This window comes from Corticium candelabrum, chromosome 5 (genome assembly GCF_963422355.1).
Source record: "Corticium candelabrum chromosome 5, ooCorCand1.1, whole genome shotgun sequence".
NCBI lineage: Eukaryota > Metazoa > Porifera > Homoscleromorpha > Homosclerophorida > Plakinidae > Corticium > Corticium candelabrum.
Genome location: NC_085089.1, coordinates 6,232,143 through 6,248,956, shown reverse-complemented (window position 1 = coordinate 6,248,956; position 16,814 = coordinate 6,232,143). Strand labels below are relative to the sequence as shown.

At 41.1% G+C, this 16,814-nt stretch overlaps 1 protein-coding gene across 2 annotated transcripts; it reads left to right on the top strand.

Annotated features, from left to right (window-relative positions):
- The first annotated feature begins 4,312 nt into the window (after positions 1 to 4,312).
- On the top strand, positions 4,313 to 15,417 carry LOC134180234 (ribonuclease Oy-like). Of its 2 annotated transcripts, XM_062647338.1 has the most exons (8): positions 4,313 to 4,392; positions 4,466 to 4,568; positions 4,634 to 4,707; positions 14,449 to 14,521; positions 14,595 to 14,662; positions 14,718 to 14,831; positions 14,893 to 15,013; positions 15,085 to 15,417. In XM_062647338.1, exons 1-8 carry the CDS (start codon positions 4,370 to 4,372, stop codon positions 15,217 to 15,219), a joined length of 711 nt encoding a protein of 236 aa, XP_062503322.1. In that variant the 5' UTR covers positions 4,313 to 4,369; the 3' UTR covers positions 15,220 to 15,417. The 2 variants fall into 2 exon arrangements, with proteins under 2 accessions (XP_062503322.1, XP_062503323.1); XM_062647339.1 differs by lacking the exons at positions 4,313 to 4,392; positions 4,466 to 4,568; positions 4,634 to 4,707 and adding an exon at positions 9,451 to 9,644.
- Positions 15,418 to 16,814: the final 1,397 nt, after the last annotated feature.

Here is a 16,814-nt window from a genome sequence, read left to right as displayed (position 1 = left end):
ACGCCATAGTGGGCAGCATGTGTATGTCACAATTTTACTCTAGAATGCTATAGGAGCATATAGCGTGGCCACTGAATGGATCCGAAAGTTCAAATGGAATCAACTGAGAATGGATTCATAGTCAGGTCACATTGTAAACATCTTGTAAAGTCCACTCTCACTCTCACTTTTAGCATTCTTTTCTGCTCTAGAAGTTACTTCAATTGCCACATGTCATTGTTGTAGATATAGGAATCATTGGTTTGTTTATGAGACTGCATGCAATGAAAGTAAAGCAGGAATGGGATCAAATTGAGTTGCAGCACCAAACATATATCACTCCAACTAGATTGATCTTTTTATTGCATACCATGCAACTGCAAGACTTCAGTAGGTTTTGAATAAGAACTAATTAATGAAACACCTGTAGTACACGTTGTAGTGCAGTGAACCTTTATTTTGTGAATTGCATGTTCTAATGTGCTCATGTCAATGTAGGATTTGATTGTCAGATGCAATATGATTGGCCAAATATGTTTGCTGATACATGTTAGGAATTGCGAATGGACGAAACATATGGAACTTGTGCAAGATTCTTTGCACAATGAACACGATTTCTTTGCAACTACATGCTTTATCAATCTACCAAACTTTAAACATTTACAAGTAAGGTCCAGGTTTTACCAATTTCTCAGTTGTTGATAGTTGCAGCTAGGTGCATGGTTCTATGGCTTTCAAATTCATTGCAGGGCACTTGACAACTCCGGAATTATTCCATCAAAGATATGTAGATTCGTATTAAGTAGACAAGCTCTTACTACATGCTGCTTAAATGGTGTTGAACCAAATATCATATGTGAACACAGTGAGGTAGCGTGTAGACATTTGCTGGTGGAGATATGAAATGCATATGCTGCATGAGTTTGAATGGTGTGTTTGGCTCAGTCGACTGCTTGGGCAGTATTTGTCAGAGATCTGGCCATGTGTGCATGCCTGGATAAGACTTTCCGGTGCATCGACTGTGGCAGCTAGCTTTGTCTATTCATATTCTGTGTGATCAGTCTAAAGAGTCGGTGAAGTAATTAACATTTTGATGTTTGTTTATGGACGCATTAAAAATGCTCTTACTACTTGTTTTGATGTATATACCATGTTCTGTATCTGTATGTATTGCTGATTACTTAATTATTATTGCTTATTAGCTTCCTAGCCTGCTTGGTTTACAGTCCATCAGCCAACGTCCCGTAGGACCTCGCTTTTATTTTATAGCGCGCTGGTCCGCACGTAGCTCCACGTGCTCCGCCACGACAAAATACGCATTTCATTGCAATACATAAGATTAAGACTCATCGGCGGTCCCGGAAGACATGTGTTACATTGTATGACATACGGGCTCGTTGTTCGAAGACCTGCGAAGTCAACAGCGCGATTTGAGACCTTGTTTGGGGAGAGGAAAGTTGCATGGTGAACGCCATGCTAAGCCGGAAGTGGAAACTCAACTACGCACTGCAACACCGTTGAGTCGACACACCACTAGACGCCTTTCTCACTAGAAGCTTGTCTACCGTGCTATCATCGTATGGTGTTGTCAGAAAACTAGCTTCTTTGAGACGGCCGTGTGCTCATATCTACGAATGCCACTTGTTGTAATCACCTTGCATTCCCGCTGATGCTAACGTCAAAGCCACGCCAGAATTGGCAGTGACTGAATGTAAGGCTACTGTACACACTGTACAACTTGTCAAACTACTTGCTAGCGTATTCTACTGTTTAGCTTTTGCCTAATTAAATGTTGATCTATACATATCTTGAAAAGAATTGTCTGATGTAATACACAACGCAGGTCTGTATCACAGCAACAAATTAGACTATTGAACATGTCTAGTACAGTATATTCAGGTAATGACTGCAACAATTAATCAACTAATCAATTAATTTAATAACTATCTATTAATAATAAACTGCAGTTACATGCCTTATAATTATTGGAAAATTGATCTCATTTGCATATACTTGTAGTACATACTCATTATTCCTCTAGTAAATGAATTTATGGTTGTATGATAGTGATATTTGATAATAATTAATAATGAGTGATTATTGTTCACATTTGTGACACAAGCAAGACTATGGGTTGATTTGATTTCAATTTTCTGGATCTCTGCAGTGGTGCCACATCTAGCACAAGACTGGCAATCTCTTCCAGGATGAACAGTTTCTCCACTTTTTCTCTTCCCATATTAGATGCATACGTAGAGTATGTATTAAAATGCATGAACAAGCAGTTCAGCCTCTACATCTCTACAACATCAATCACCTTGGCTACTTATGACTCCTTATATTATCAAAACACTTACAACTATCAGCAAACTCGAAATCAATTTGATAAAGTTACAGAAGAACAGAACAAGCGAACACTAGGAACAGTCAACTCATATTACAAAGAAGTAAAGGAATATCGTAACTCGTTGAAAACAGCACTCAGCGCAAAGAAATCTCAACAGAGTAGCGATATCCCACCTTGAAAGACTGCTGAGGCGCAGAACCGCGGTTTCTACTTGACGATTCCTTACTCCCATTACTGCACAGTGCGTCAAGTTTGGGGTCAGAAACCTCCCGTGTCTGTAGATGCACACCAGATTTTAGAATGCAGTAAAACGCGATCACATGCCCTCTTTACAATTTACTAGGTTGTTGGTGAAAAAACGCCAAGATACGGCAGTGTGCTCAAAAACTAGCGAGACGCTACCACGTGATTAGTCGCGAATACGCCAGTCTATCGTCACTTTTATTGGATAAGACTTAGCCAATATGTTGTCCTTTACGTGCACATCTTCTACAGACAGTGATCTTCGTCCTAGTGTCCTTTCCAGTAGATTTCCGAACGCAACCACGCCTAGGAAGGCGGAAAGCTCCCGGATATAAAAATATAGATTCTAGCCTCGCCCCCGCAAAACCAAGCCTTGGCTGACGGACTGTCTAAAGGTGTTCTACTTTAGTATAGTAGCAAATATGAAGTACATATATGACAGATTACAGGGACACGGCCCATGCAGCTGCACACTTGGGAAAGGCATCGATCATCAGCAGTGCATGGGTATATAAGTTTGGGCATGCGTGGTTTACTTTAGAAGTTAGGGTATATCTTCAACTTGTCTTATAGCTATCATTGCTTGTCTATAGCTATCACATGTCTATAGCTATTAATGAATTAATGTACAGTACTTACAAGCAACCTGTGTCAGTATCGAGACAGTTTAGGTGCACGCCCATTATCTAAATGAAGCATGCATGATCGAGGTTGTCTTGAAATACCCTATATGCATGCCAAACAATTTCCATCTAACAGTCTTGCAACAATTAATGCACACTCCAGTACTACATAGCTATATAGGGGCATTGTCTCACAAGCATGTGGCTATACCAGTAGTGGAGGCTAATAACAACCAAACCTACTGCCAACTGTCACAGATACAGTACACCTAGCTACCTCTATAGCGACAATCGCTATAGCAATATGATGGTTTTAAAGATAGATTTTAATAGAACCAAATCAATAAACTACAGTAAAACCAGTTATATTTATAACAATATTTTTATTATTGTTGTTATTGTTTTTCAATGCAACAACTTTATTTGCAGACAAGAGTGTACAAACAGCAAAGTCAAATCATGTCCAGCTGTATATGCTATTTGCTTTACTAAAAGATATTGATTCTGTTCATTGTCTAATCATTGTTGTTGCACACAGAAATCTGGTGCAAGTACATACAGAGTACACATACACACAAACACTTATATTACTACTGCACTAGTACATATACATATTAGTGTTAATTAATCTACAGAGAATACCATGCAGCGTCAATTCTTCCGTTCTTCTTTTAGGTGGACTGTACATGTTTTGCATAGGGTGTTGTGTAGACATGCAACTCGATCTGTACAGGAGAGATGAATATAAGCTTGTAATTAATTAAGGCTCTGAGCACAAAATACCCCCAGGTATTTTGAAGGCTTCAGTTAATTAACTTAATTAATTAGTTATAAGGCGCCTTTGGCAATAACAATTATTTTTCAAGTGTGCCTAAACTAACTACTAGAGTCTTCCATCATAAGATGTATAGGTCGACACTGAAGTGTGTGAAAGTTTAGTAGACACGCTTTTCCCATTCTGCTGGAGGGGCTGTATGGACCTAAAAAATTTAAGCGCTGCCTTACTAAGGCACTATCCAGAGGGATTGTTCTAGGAGCTATAATAAAAATTAGGTCACCTAGCCAGCTCGCAGCCGTTGATTAGACATGGCTATCTACGCATGCGTAAGATAGCAAAACCCGGATCTTTGTAGAGTTACTACCCTCCGTGTACAATCCTTCCGGCGGCAACTTCGGAATGAAAACGACCATTTGTCTCTAGTATGCATCTTTTGCTTCTGATACAGTTTGTGAGGCGTCATTCAAGCGTGATCGCAATGATTTGTTGTTGTAGTCTCCTTTCCTTTTTGTTTCTCTGTGCATACCATTGCAACGGCAAGCCGTCGTCATTCGACTTCTTTCTGTTTGCTCAAGAATGGCCACCAGCCATTTGCACGGTAATGTTTTTTGCTGTCTAGTTTTTGACTTCGTATAATTAATAACTAGGTCTTCTGTGCCGTAGGCGAATCCTGACGACGGGTGCAGAGTGCCTCCAAGTTGGAATTCGGATGCAAGATGGACTATACACGGTCTATGGTGAGTGCATATTGGTGTACGAACTAGTTTACGTCTACACAATAGTGTTCGGCTTCTAGCAAGCTAGGGTAAACTCGCCTAGACGTGGACAGCCTTCAAAGTAATTAGTATGGCTCCGATCAGAAGCCTTACGACAACCTCATTTAGAAACGCAATTTACCCTCGGCCCTTGGTGTTCACGCAGGCTCACTCTCCAGTCTGTAGCTATTCGTTGAGATATTATTATTCAACTAGAACGTGACGTAGGGTAGCGGCACCTAATTCGGAACACTTCCGGTTACGCCCGGAATTAGAGCCATGTTTCTCATAAAACAAAAGCGTATTTGCCAAACATTGTATATCATATTGTAGACCAATGCATGACCTTACTCGTAAGACTAGTGGGAGTGCACGCAGTCGCTGCTGCTCGTCGTTATCACGAGACGTTTGAAATATTGCGTGATAGTTGATATCACCATAGGAGATCCTAACTCCTAACTCGGAACAGTCGTTTTCTTGCTAACCGCGTTTGCAAGAATCTTGATTTGTGCGCTCCAAGTACCGAAGAGATAAAGCTACATGCACGGCTACTGAGGATAGGACTTGTGCTTGTCAAGCAGTGTAGACCATATTCAGATGTTGCCTAGGTGTTGTTGCGTATTCTTGAAATCATGAAGATTTAGCTTCAGTTCTTTGTTGTTTTTGTAGATGTTAAACTACATCATTGCCAAGGACGTAGTAACCATTGATCTTCAACCGATTTTTGTGAGGTTTCTGTGACATGTAGCTTATGATGTGAAAGACTGCTAACTATCATCAGAGACGAAAAGGAACTGTGAATATGCCTGAGCAACGTAATTTACAGCATAGGAAGTGTTCCTCTTTTCATCAGATGGACTTGAGTCTAGAATTTTGCAACATCGTCATTATTTTATTGTCATTAATATCAACCATTTACAATGTGGTGCCAACGTTACTCCTACATACAGAAATGGTTTCTACATAAAGGAAATTATTTCTACTGAGCTCAAGGAAGAATTTATGAAAGATGTATTTAAGAACATGCTGGGCAGATCCACAACTCAGGCATGTCTGTAAACATGACGCACCAGTAGTGGTACCACCTTCTGCAGACTGCTTTATCGCAGCCTATCCAGCACTGCTGATCATCTGTGGTATCGTTTTCATAGTCCTTACCACATCCCTGGCACAGATTTTCTTGACTACTACTAAGGGGCAAAGCTAAGTTAACTTCGGCATTTCTTCGTTTCTTCTAACTTTCTTTCTTTTGGCGTTCTCTTTCTCTGAGGCATTGTACGGCTTCTTCGCTAGTCACTGATTCTCTGTAATAGTTGAGCTGAAGTCTTCCGCTGTTAGAGGCAGGCTTGGTGAGCTTGGCTTGAAAATGCTCCTTGAAGATGGATGTTATTTTTCTGTGATTTTATTGGTGTTGCTGTTGTCAGGCGATCATTGCTGCATTTCGTTTAAGGCATTGATGGATTAAGTGCACCATGTGCAATAACTTTCCTGTTTAGAGGATGAATACCTGTTGCTTGAAGGCCACTGACCAAATGCTCAGGGAAAACACTATTTTCCCATAATTTTCTTTAGTAGAGAAGGAAAGGATTTTTGTGACTACTGCCAGACATGTTTCAGTTTTGTAGATTTTTAAGATTTGACTCCAGGCTCTCGTGACAGTTCGAAAGACACTCACATCTAAGGGCTGTAGAATGTGTGTTATGTGTGGTGGTAAGCAAAATATAATTGTGTTGTTTTCCCTGGCACATGTTACTACAGTAGTCCCTCGCTTGAACGACCACACCTTTGTACGCTAAAAAATGGTCGTTCAAACGAGGTGGTCGCTCATGAGAGTTACCTCCTTCGGCCCATTGTTTGAGTAAGCTCTCTTTTTCCTTGATAATGTTCTGAATCTGGGTTTTACCAACTTTTAGCTCCGTAGCGACAGCCCGGCACGACCTCCCTCCTTCAACTCGGCGAAGAACATCTAATCTTTCTTTAAGGGTGAGAACCCTACGTTGTTTATCCTTAGGCATCGAGGCGTGGGCTTTGGCAGCTGCAAACGACAATCGCGTGCAAGAGGCTAACGCACGTTACTTAAGGTCGCAAAATACCCCGGTCGCTGGTCGCACTACCGAGGTGGTCGCTCACAAGAGGTAAATCTGTGCTACAGTGGGTCCGTGCTCCAAAATTTGGTCGCTCAAGAGAGGTGGTCGCTTGCGAGAGGGGTCGCTCAAGCGAGGGACTACTGTACTTTCAGTGAGATGTGTAAGCCATGACCATCTAGAATAAGCATCACAGGCAGAGACTTTCGCACTGATTCTGTAGCTGGTAGAATTGTGCTTCTTCCATCCATCCAGAGTCACTGCTGGTATATCTTGTTCCAATAGGGCCATTTTCCATCCATTCTGGATCAGTTGTCTTAGCTTTATACACAACATAGGGAGGAAGCTTTTCGCTCACTGCTGATCCACAGGCTAGCACTGTAATATTCTCTCTGCCGGATCCACTGCCTACTTCAACAACGTGCTTGTCTCCTCTTCTGACAATGACTTTTGTGGAAGTTACAGAAGTGGAAAGACCTGTTTTGTCACAGTTCCATAGGCGAGCTGCAAGGTCACTGTACTTAAGTCTAGCAAACCTTCATCCCTCAGTACTTCCTCCAGTTTTATGAAGAAACCATCGATAACTTCAGGTGTGCAACACTTGGCTCGTTGGATTGTTAGATGCTGGGGTTTTCTTTCAGTTAGTTCTGGCCAGCGTTTGAAGAAAGCACTCCACCACTTCTTTGATGGCTCGCCTGATGGAAAAGAGCTTTGACAACCAACATCTGCTAGATATTGCTTGAGCACACGCCCAACCAGGTCACGTGTAGCTGGGTAGCCAAATGTTCCTAGAGGTATGCATGCACGAACCACTACCATCTCTTCTAGCTCTGAAAGCGTGGTAGGCTTGCCAGTTTGCTGGTGTTTAACAACACCACGGACATGGCTGTAGAGAGTTGTTGTAGCACAGCCATAGGTCTTTGCTTCTTGACGGACTGATAAACGCTTTGACCTAACGGCATCAACTGCTTCTTGGAAAGCAGCAGATTGAGACGAAGCAAACGTCGACATGTATTCAAAAACACAATTGGAATCATTTAGATCAAATTCGTTCGCTTCACCCATGCATGTGCAGAATCAGACACAAGGGAACGTGTATACAAACAACTCCGTTACTCTTCATGCGTAGCAGTGTGCTTTTCAAAGGTTCATCGCAATAAAAATAGCTGTTTATGCTTGTATAGCTACATGTAATTGAGTCGGGGGTCGGTAGACTAGTACACATTCGTTGAATGAGATGTCCACTTCAGGACAGAGATGACTGGTGCTAAGGAAGTCTGTGAGTGCATACCAATAAAATCCAGACAGTAAGAATTTTGTATGTGCCTCAAAACTACCGTGTAAGTGATTAATTTCAATTAGGCATTGAGAGAAATCACTCTCTGTACGCCATATTGCCATCCACACCAAATGAAACGTGCAAGCACCATGCTAGTAGATATATGTAACTGTCTGTACCATGTTTTGCACTAATAAACGATTACTAGAGAGAATCAGGCCGTTTTAGCTTACCTTCGGCAAGGTGAGGAGAAAATGGTAGCCAGAGCCTAAACATTCACCAAAATTATTCTACATCGTCAGTACAGACTAGATAAACACATGACAAAATCGCAACGCAATGTGATAGTTGTATCTGGGAGAAAATAAATGTTCCGAATTAGGATCCCTGGGAGAGCTAATGGTTTCTCACGAACCGCCCACATTCTGCACAATCGTAGTGTTGAAAGGTGGTCGGCCGAAACGAGCATTGCTCCATCGAAGTGTCAACAGTTACTCTACAAGATTATCTAGGGTACAAGCCAATCAAGCACTTCGGTAAAAAGAAACACGATTGTGAAGTAAGGCGTGGCCAAAACTGTTTCGAATTAGGTACCACTACCCTACTAAAGAGGTTGATATTAACGCTACTAACTCTAGTGGTAGGGTGGGCAGCGGCGTTTTCAAATGATCTATTACGGTAAACATGACAGGAACTGGAAGCTACGCTTGCAACGAGCTTTTCGCGTCTTCTAGACGTTTATGCAGTCTGGACAGCTCCAGAATTTGCTAGGTTCAGCAACCTCATCGCGCATGGCCCACTTGAAGTGGAACCAATGGCTACAGCCAGGATTGTCGCTGCTTATCCATCCTTCTTTATCTTTCTTTGAGTCTTGGTAGTACGATTGACCGTAACTGCTACAAAAGGAGTCATTCTCGTCACTGTTGTGACGCTTGAACCAGCCACTCCCATTGCAAACGTTGTCTTGGACTTCCCTGATAGTAGGCGAGTTTCTTGACATTGTAGCTTTCCTTCCTTTGCCATTTTCTGTACGTTTTTAACCTTCAGTTTTTCTATAAATCCATCTGCAGTGAGGATTTCACCTGCATGAGATGGCAGCAGTCATTTGTCTCTTGTGTTCTGTCCTTGTGTTGGATTTGATTCCTGTGCTGCAAAGAGATGTGCAAAAAGTGACGTATCTTTCTCTGCATGGGTGTATGTTGAGGTCTAGAAAGTCTTACTATGCAACTTCCCAGACCCACACACTTTTGATTACAAGTTTCTCGATTCTAGCCGCTGCTCATAGAGGTGAATAAAGAAATCTGCATGGTGTACAGTAGAGTAAGGCATAGGCTGTGCAACCAACGTACAGCGGTGATTGCTTGCATTGAATATGTAACGCTGCACGATTGTTATGATTTTGCAGTGGCAGGATAGTCAAGGCTACTGTCTAAACATACGGGAAAAAGTGAGACAATGCGGCGTCAACTGGAAGAGCGTCCTGTCCCGAGAACGTACGACACAGTGCTTGCTACTACAACAAACCGCATCGCGGTTGATGACCAATTCGTTCTGTGGTAAGAAGTGAAACTTCAACTGTCCACCTTTAGGCGGTGTCCACGTTTAGGCAACTTTACCCTAATTAATTATCAATCGAAGAGGTTGGAGAGCTTGTAGTCCATTGCCCCCATCTCGCAAGGAAGGTTTTTAGTAGCAAATGCTAGACAAAGTACTCACTGGCTAATTTCGATTTGTTGCCACTTTCAAAAGCGGTTTGTTGTAAGATGATCTAATTGCCTCGAGTGTCCAGTGCGTGCATACGGGTCTCAACGTTGTTTTTCTTTCTCCCACAGAGGTCTGCGGCATTTTCAGTTGTGCATTGACTAGAAGTATATACTATAAGCAGAATGGAAAAGATTAGTGTCACTAAACTAGAGCAAATAGCTAATGGAGTCTTCCAGTCGGCGTCTAATGGCAACATACGGGCAACTGTGACCCAGATGTGGGTGCAGTTACATTGATGTATGGTTTCTATCGACTGGTTTCTTTTACTATACATGACCTCACATACTACTAGATGATCTTTATCATTAAGGCTGTGACTCCACTTGTTGCTCTTTAAACTTGTTTAAAACGTTAAACACGTTTAGACTCTAAACATGTTTAGGAGACAGTGTCTCCACTTGTCCATTTATTCTGAGCTATTAAAAGAATTATCCGGGACTTTGTTGTACTGCGCGAATTCGTTTCTTGTGCACCAGACAGTCGGATATTGTCTTCTGGTCATCTGAAAACCATCAGAGACACAAGTCTCTGTCTTTGCTGAAATCATTCTCTCCTGACCCTCTGCATCAGTCTACGCACTCTCTTGACATTGCCTAATTCTGTCTTCTTCCAATAGTCTTCAAAGAAAGAAAAAGAGCAGCGCGAAAGAACTAAAATCCATCGTCGTGGATCGCGCATTTCTATCATGTGACCGTTAAACCTAAACCACTTTCGTTAAACTACCTGAATCATGTTTAGCAAAAGCTGTTCAGGTTTACAGGAAAACAGGTTTAACACTAGTGGAGACGCGATTATTCTTAAACATTCTTAAAAATTTCTGCGTTCCAACAAGGAATTATGACAGTTATTAGCTAGAGACTTAGGACCGCTTTCTTGGTTGCTTTCTACTGGTATCTGTGCCTTGTTGTTCATCGCTTTGCTGACTAATCACGTAGGCTACATCGCGGTTTGCTTCGCAAGCAGCTTCATCTCTGAAGTCATTCTCTGAAATAGCTACCTATGCTCATGCCAAAGCAACCTTCTTGCACACGGCATTATAAATACACGTGCAACACATTTCAAACTACTGCGCAAGTGACCGAACATACAGTGACTGCCTGGGACTCCAAGAATAGGACTAAATATTTTCAAATTTTATTTCTGCGCTTTGTTATTACTTCGAAGTAGTCACAGAACTATCATGCATGATTGCAGAAATATCATGATCGCAGAATTATCATGATCGCAGAAATAACCGGTTATATACCGGTATGCATTCATACGGTATCTCCATGTCGGTGCTTCACGAGTTGGTTATGCTTTTAGTACATGCATGAGCTGTCAACAGACTAACTGTAGAATCTTGTTGTCAAAGCTCACATTTCCGACCTGTAGATCGTCCTTAAGTCAGAGATATTTCTGACTTCTGCAGTTCTCTAGGCGAGGTATGGACACAAATTGTTGTGAGTTTAGTTTGGAAATTGCTAGCAACTTTCTAGTGTGAATGTGAACGTCACGCCTTATACAAATGAACATGCGTGTCAGTTTTGATTTCAGATTTGCAGTAGATCTAATTTGTAACACTGCTTGTTGCATCACTGTCACTAACTAAGGACGTAGAGGCGACCAGCGACTTGTGCGAAATTGCTTTCGAAGAGCCTCCTGTGAAGAAAGCACGATCGAGCTAACCGATGTATGTGTAAGTCATATATAGACTCTAAAAGCTTGGCCCTGCATGTTTGCTTGGTCATGATTGAACTGATGGAGTTTACACTTGCATGCTTCCTGGTCGACATTTCTGAATGCTGCCAATATAGCTAATTATTAGAATTCTAGCTAGCGGAGATGACAATTCAGTACATATTCAGTGGACGAGCCAGAAGGAAATTACCATACCTTATACTTGCTACCAAACGTATATACCTTGGTCGTTTTACTGCATCAAAGATAGCTGACATGCACCGTTATACTGCAACACTTGTTGTTGCTGCCAGTTCCTCTGCATATCATCAATTATGGACTTCCAGAAGTACAGCCATTAATGCGGCAAAGGGATTCACTGGTAAGCGTACCGTGCATGTCTGTTTGTGACGGAGGATCGCAAAGCAAAAGGATCTAGAGAACAGACGAAAATTTGAGAAATTGTCCTACAGTATGAATATTAATTAATTAATTAAGAAAGCTGGAGAAATGATTCACAAGGCTGCTGAAATCAAAGGAGACGATAAGACTGCACTTCTCACTCGCACAGTGATCGACTTCGTTGCTCGTGAAAGTTGTTACTATCTGTAGTACCATGAAAGCTGTCATTCTAAAATTATAGTTACGTGCACAAGCACCATGTGGATGCAATACTTTGAAGCTAAGAAAACAGAAAGAGGACTCGGATGTACATGCAGAAACTTGGCAACCATAGATGTCGACGTGATTGCAGCACGGCTCAATGCACCAGTGACCTGCAGCTGTCATCGGATCTTTTATTGCAGCGAATTGTGTGGTAGTAGGGCGACAGAAGAAGTAACAATAATGGCTCGACTCCGATTCAGACGACGAGTAAAAAATTTTTTAAATATTGTTACCCTGGCATACATGCGTACTGTCTAGTTAGAGACTGAACTAACAATGTTTCCTAAGCCACGCCCATTTAACGCGCTAGGCCCTATAGTTTTACGGTGCTGGCACATCGCATTTATAATAAGGAGACAATTGTTTTACTTGTACAACCTTCTATTTGCTTTTTTACCTACAGAACTTGACAAACAGCCGCTCCAAAAATGGTTTCAGCCATTTGTCAGTACGTAGATACCCGTATAACCACCACTTGCCACCCGAGGCGATGCGCACATTACGTATTAGGTATTATTTCAACAACGGACAACTTTTGTGAGTGGCAACATTTTGAATTTTGTTAGTGACAATTTTGGCTACCATTTACCGTCAAAAAACCTTCCTTGCGAGATGGGGCAATGAAAGTCAATTTTTAGGCGTCTTCTAGACTTTGGCTGATGTCGCTAGAGCGTTGTGTGTGGTGTTGAACAATTATAGAAATTTTGTCGCCCTGCTAGCATACAATGAAGACAACCAAACTCAGGTTGCAGGCGTTCATCTGATTCTTGGTGCAGTAAGTCACATAACGCTGCACACCTGATGTGTCGCGTTTTACAGCTCTCCAGACTTTGTTGACATTTTCGTTATGTGGCGTCGCTAGGGACATGGTACAACATGTGACAGCTAACGCACAACAGCGAATTTCTAAGGCCACACATTCATTCGTGATTGCATACACTCTTCCACAGGCGTAGCGTGATCCTCAAGTTGGGGAGGCTAATATTAGACTGCCAACCACACCCATTTTTGCTTGCAAAGCCATGCCCATTTTCTACTTTTTACTTTTCTCGCTCACAGTTTGTAAACATGTAAGTAAATAGTATCAATTTCATGTTACAAATAAACTGCGGGACTAAGTGTCATTAGTGTGTGTAAAGGAGTGGAAACACTGTTACAGTCCCTGCAAATAAGGTTGTCAAGGCTCGCTGCGATCATCAAATTAAATGGCATCTCGATGACACTAGAATCTATAGAATACTAATTCAGTGCAAACCGGTGTTGACCAAGTTTAGCATTTCATAATGTAGTGAGTAATAGGTCTAGCTAGTTAGCTAGAATAACCTGAGCGGAGAAAGTACGGACTTCCTTGTTAGGTAGAGGAGCCGCCGGAGATTCCATTCTCTGGTCAATCGGGTTGTCGACCCTAAACTTGCTTGAAAAACAATTGAGGATAGGCTTCTGCCTTTTGATGCGATCTTCTTTGAATCTGCCATTGCTGGATAACGTAGCAAAGTGATGGGCGTGCGCACGTCACGTATCCACGACTTCTCGACACTGGTTTTATCATACTGAAATGACGATGTGTATTATCAAAGAGATAGTCAACGTTATTGTCAACGTACTACGCTATTATTAAGCAAACTGTTTAGTAACTTAATAATTATAGTTCTGCTTGAAGTGGAGTGACAGCTCCAAAATGTTTGGGGGCTATAGCCTCCCCCACCGCCCCTCCCTTCGATGCTACGCCGGTGACTCTTCTGTAATATAATAATTAACTTTGTGTGACTTTGTGTACACCCATGTACACTTCCATTGACGTTGTCTTTCTATCGTTTGAGGTCATTTCTTGAACTTGATTCACTGAGTTTACAGTAGGGCTCTGCGAGCGTTCACGTGCATGTGCACTGCGCCCATCCAGACGTGGGGAAACATTACAACAAAGCAAGTTTTATCAATACAATAGTATGCACTAACCTCGAGAGTGAACCATTCAGAGAACTATACTAGTGCAACTCAGTGGTAATATTAATTCTAGAGTACAAGTAGGAAAATCTTAATGAATAATGACAGACTCCCACATTTGACTGCTCATGTCTTGGTAAAAAAGCTAGGTGATAAACTGTATATCAAATTTGCTTGACACAATGAGCTAGAGTTGCATTGCACGTCTATGCAGATGAATCAATGGATGCATGGTTTAGACAATAAGCCTTGTTGGGAGTTAGTCATAATAGCATACTGTAACTACAACGAAAGGTTTGGCTTTAATTTGCTTTTTATGTTGATTAGGCCTGCAGTTGATAATGCACGAGGTCCAAGTTACTGCAATAGCTCCTACAAATTTAACGTGAATTCCGTAAAGGTAAGTATAGTGTTGCACAGTAGTGACCTAAAAGCTAGTATGTTAGCACGCAACTGTGTTCATGGTAATGTAGGATTTGCTGCCCGAACTGAAGTATGTTTGGCCATCTGTGTTTGCTGACTCAAGTGACAACAATTTCTGGTAAGGATGTGCACAAGTATGGAGCTGGCGTTTTGACATTTTCAGATTTTGTTAGGAGTTATGAATGGAGGAAACATGGAACTTGTGCAATGTCAGTGGATTTTTTGAACGATGAGCATGATTTTTTTGAAACTGCCATATCAATTCACAAAAGTTTCAATATTTACAAGTAAGCTTAGCAGTTTATTCATTTCTTGGTTGCTGGTAGTTACAGGTAGTTTTTATTTTAGTGCTCTTGTCAATACAGGAATTGTTCCATCAGAGACCAACACATATGACGTAGACGAGATTAGTTTTGCCATTACTGCTGCTTATGGTGTGGAACCAATGCTTTTGTGTGAATCTAACGAGGTATTGTGAAATGTGCCCATACTCTGAGTGTGAATGAGTGTGTGCATAAGTCTAACTGTCTGTTTGTATAGTCAATTGGGCAGTTTTTGTCAGAGATCCACTTGTGTATGGACAAAACTCTCCAGCTTATTGACTGTGGCAGCTTTGTCTATGTATACTCTGCTTGTCACCCTGAAGAGTCAGTGAAGTACATAACATCTTTCTGATATACAGTTTTGATGTGTGTGCTATGGACGCATTGAACTGCTTTTGTTTTAATGTAAAATGTGATGTACCTGTACGTGTTAGTTTTTGTTTGTAGTATGCTCATTGTGACAGCAGCCTTCCTCATCAGCAGTTATGAACTCAATATTATTACAAGTATAAGTTGCAACTCAAAATTAAACTGTCAACCACAATGTGAATACAGTGTGACTGTGACCCATAAGTTAGAAGGAACCACAGTGTAGCATCAGAAACGAAATGGTGAATGCACTGATAGGCATCAGCCATTTCAGGTATGCCACATTTTCACTAAATGGCAGGCTAATTAGGGGAGCGCAGTGTGGCCATGCACTGAATGGATACAAAAGTCCAAATGGATCCAAGAAACGGATTCATAGTCAGGGCTCACACTACACATCTTGTAAAGTCCACCCTCACTCTCACTTTTTAGCATTCTTTTCTGCTCTAGAATTTACTTCAATCGCCACATGTCGTTGCATGTTGTTGATATAGGAATCATTGGTTTGTTCATAAGACTGCATGCAATGAGAGTAAAGAAGGAATGGCATCAAATTGAGTCGCAACACCAAACATCACTCCAACTAAATTGATCTTTTTATTGCATACCATGCAACTGCATGACTTCAGTAGATTTTGAATAAGAACTAACTAATGAAACACCTGTAGTATACGTTGCAGTGCAGTGAACCTTTGTTTAAGTAGTATACCTTAATTAATTAATTAATTAATTAAAAGTACTATAGACATGTCTTGGTTTTGTGAATGGCATGTTTTAATGTGCTCATGTCAATGTAGGATTTGATGTGTCAGATGCAGTATGATTGGCCAAATATGTTTGCTGATACATGCTGATGAATAAACATATGGAGCTTGTGCAAGATTCTTTGCACAATGAACACGATTTCTTTGCAACTGCATGCTTTATCAATCTACCAAACTTTAAACATTTACAAGTAAGGTCCAAGTTTTACCAATTTCTCAGTTGCTGATAGTTGCAGCTAGGTGCGTGGTTCCATGGCTTTCATTGCAGGGCACTTTTCCATCAAAGACATGCAGATTCGTATGAAGTAGACAAGCCCTTACTGTATGCTGCTTAGATGGTGTTGAACCAAATATCATATATATATAAACACAGTGAGGTAGTGTGTAGACATTTGCTCGTAGAGATATGAAGTGCATATGCTACATGAGTCTGAATGGTGTTTTTGGTGCAGTTGACTGCATGGGCAGTATTTGTCAGAGATCTAGCCATGTGTGCATGCCTGGACAAGACTTTCAGGCGTATCGACTGTGGCAACTTTGTCTATTCATATTCTGTGTGATCAGTCTAAAGAGTCGGTGAAGTACTTACTTAACATTTTGATGTTTGTTATGAATGCAATAAAACTGCTCTTACTACTTGTTTTGATGTATATACCATGTTCTGTATCTGTATGTATTGCTGATTACTTATTATTGCTTATTAGCTTTCTAGCCTGCATGTTTTAGAGGCGATCTGCTTTAGTAGCAAACATGAAGTGTATATATATATATATATATATATATATATATATATATATATATATATATATATATA

Bases quoted from the DNA above. Each gene is read 5' to 3' on its own strand.
- LOC134180234 (XM_062647338.1), top strand. From the start codon at position 4,370: ATGAAAACGACCATTTGTCTCTA. The intron at 14,522-14,594 runs GTAAGTATAGTG...ATGGTAATGTAG, and splicing joins TTAACGTGAATTCCGTAAAG to GATTTGCTGCCCGAACTGAA. The intron at 14,832-14,892 runs GTAAGCTTAGCA...TTTTTATTTTAG, and splicing joins AAAAGTTTCAATATTTACAA to TGCTCTTGTCAATACAGGAA.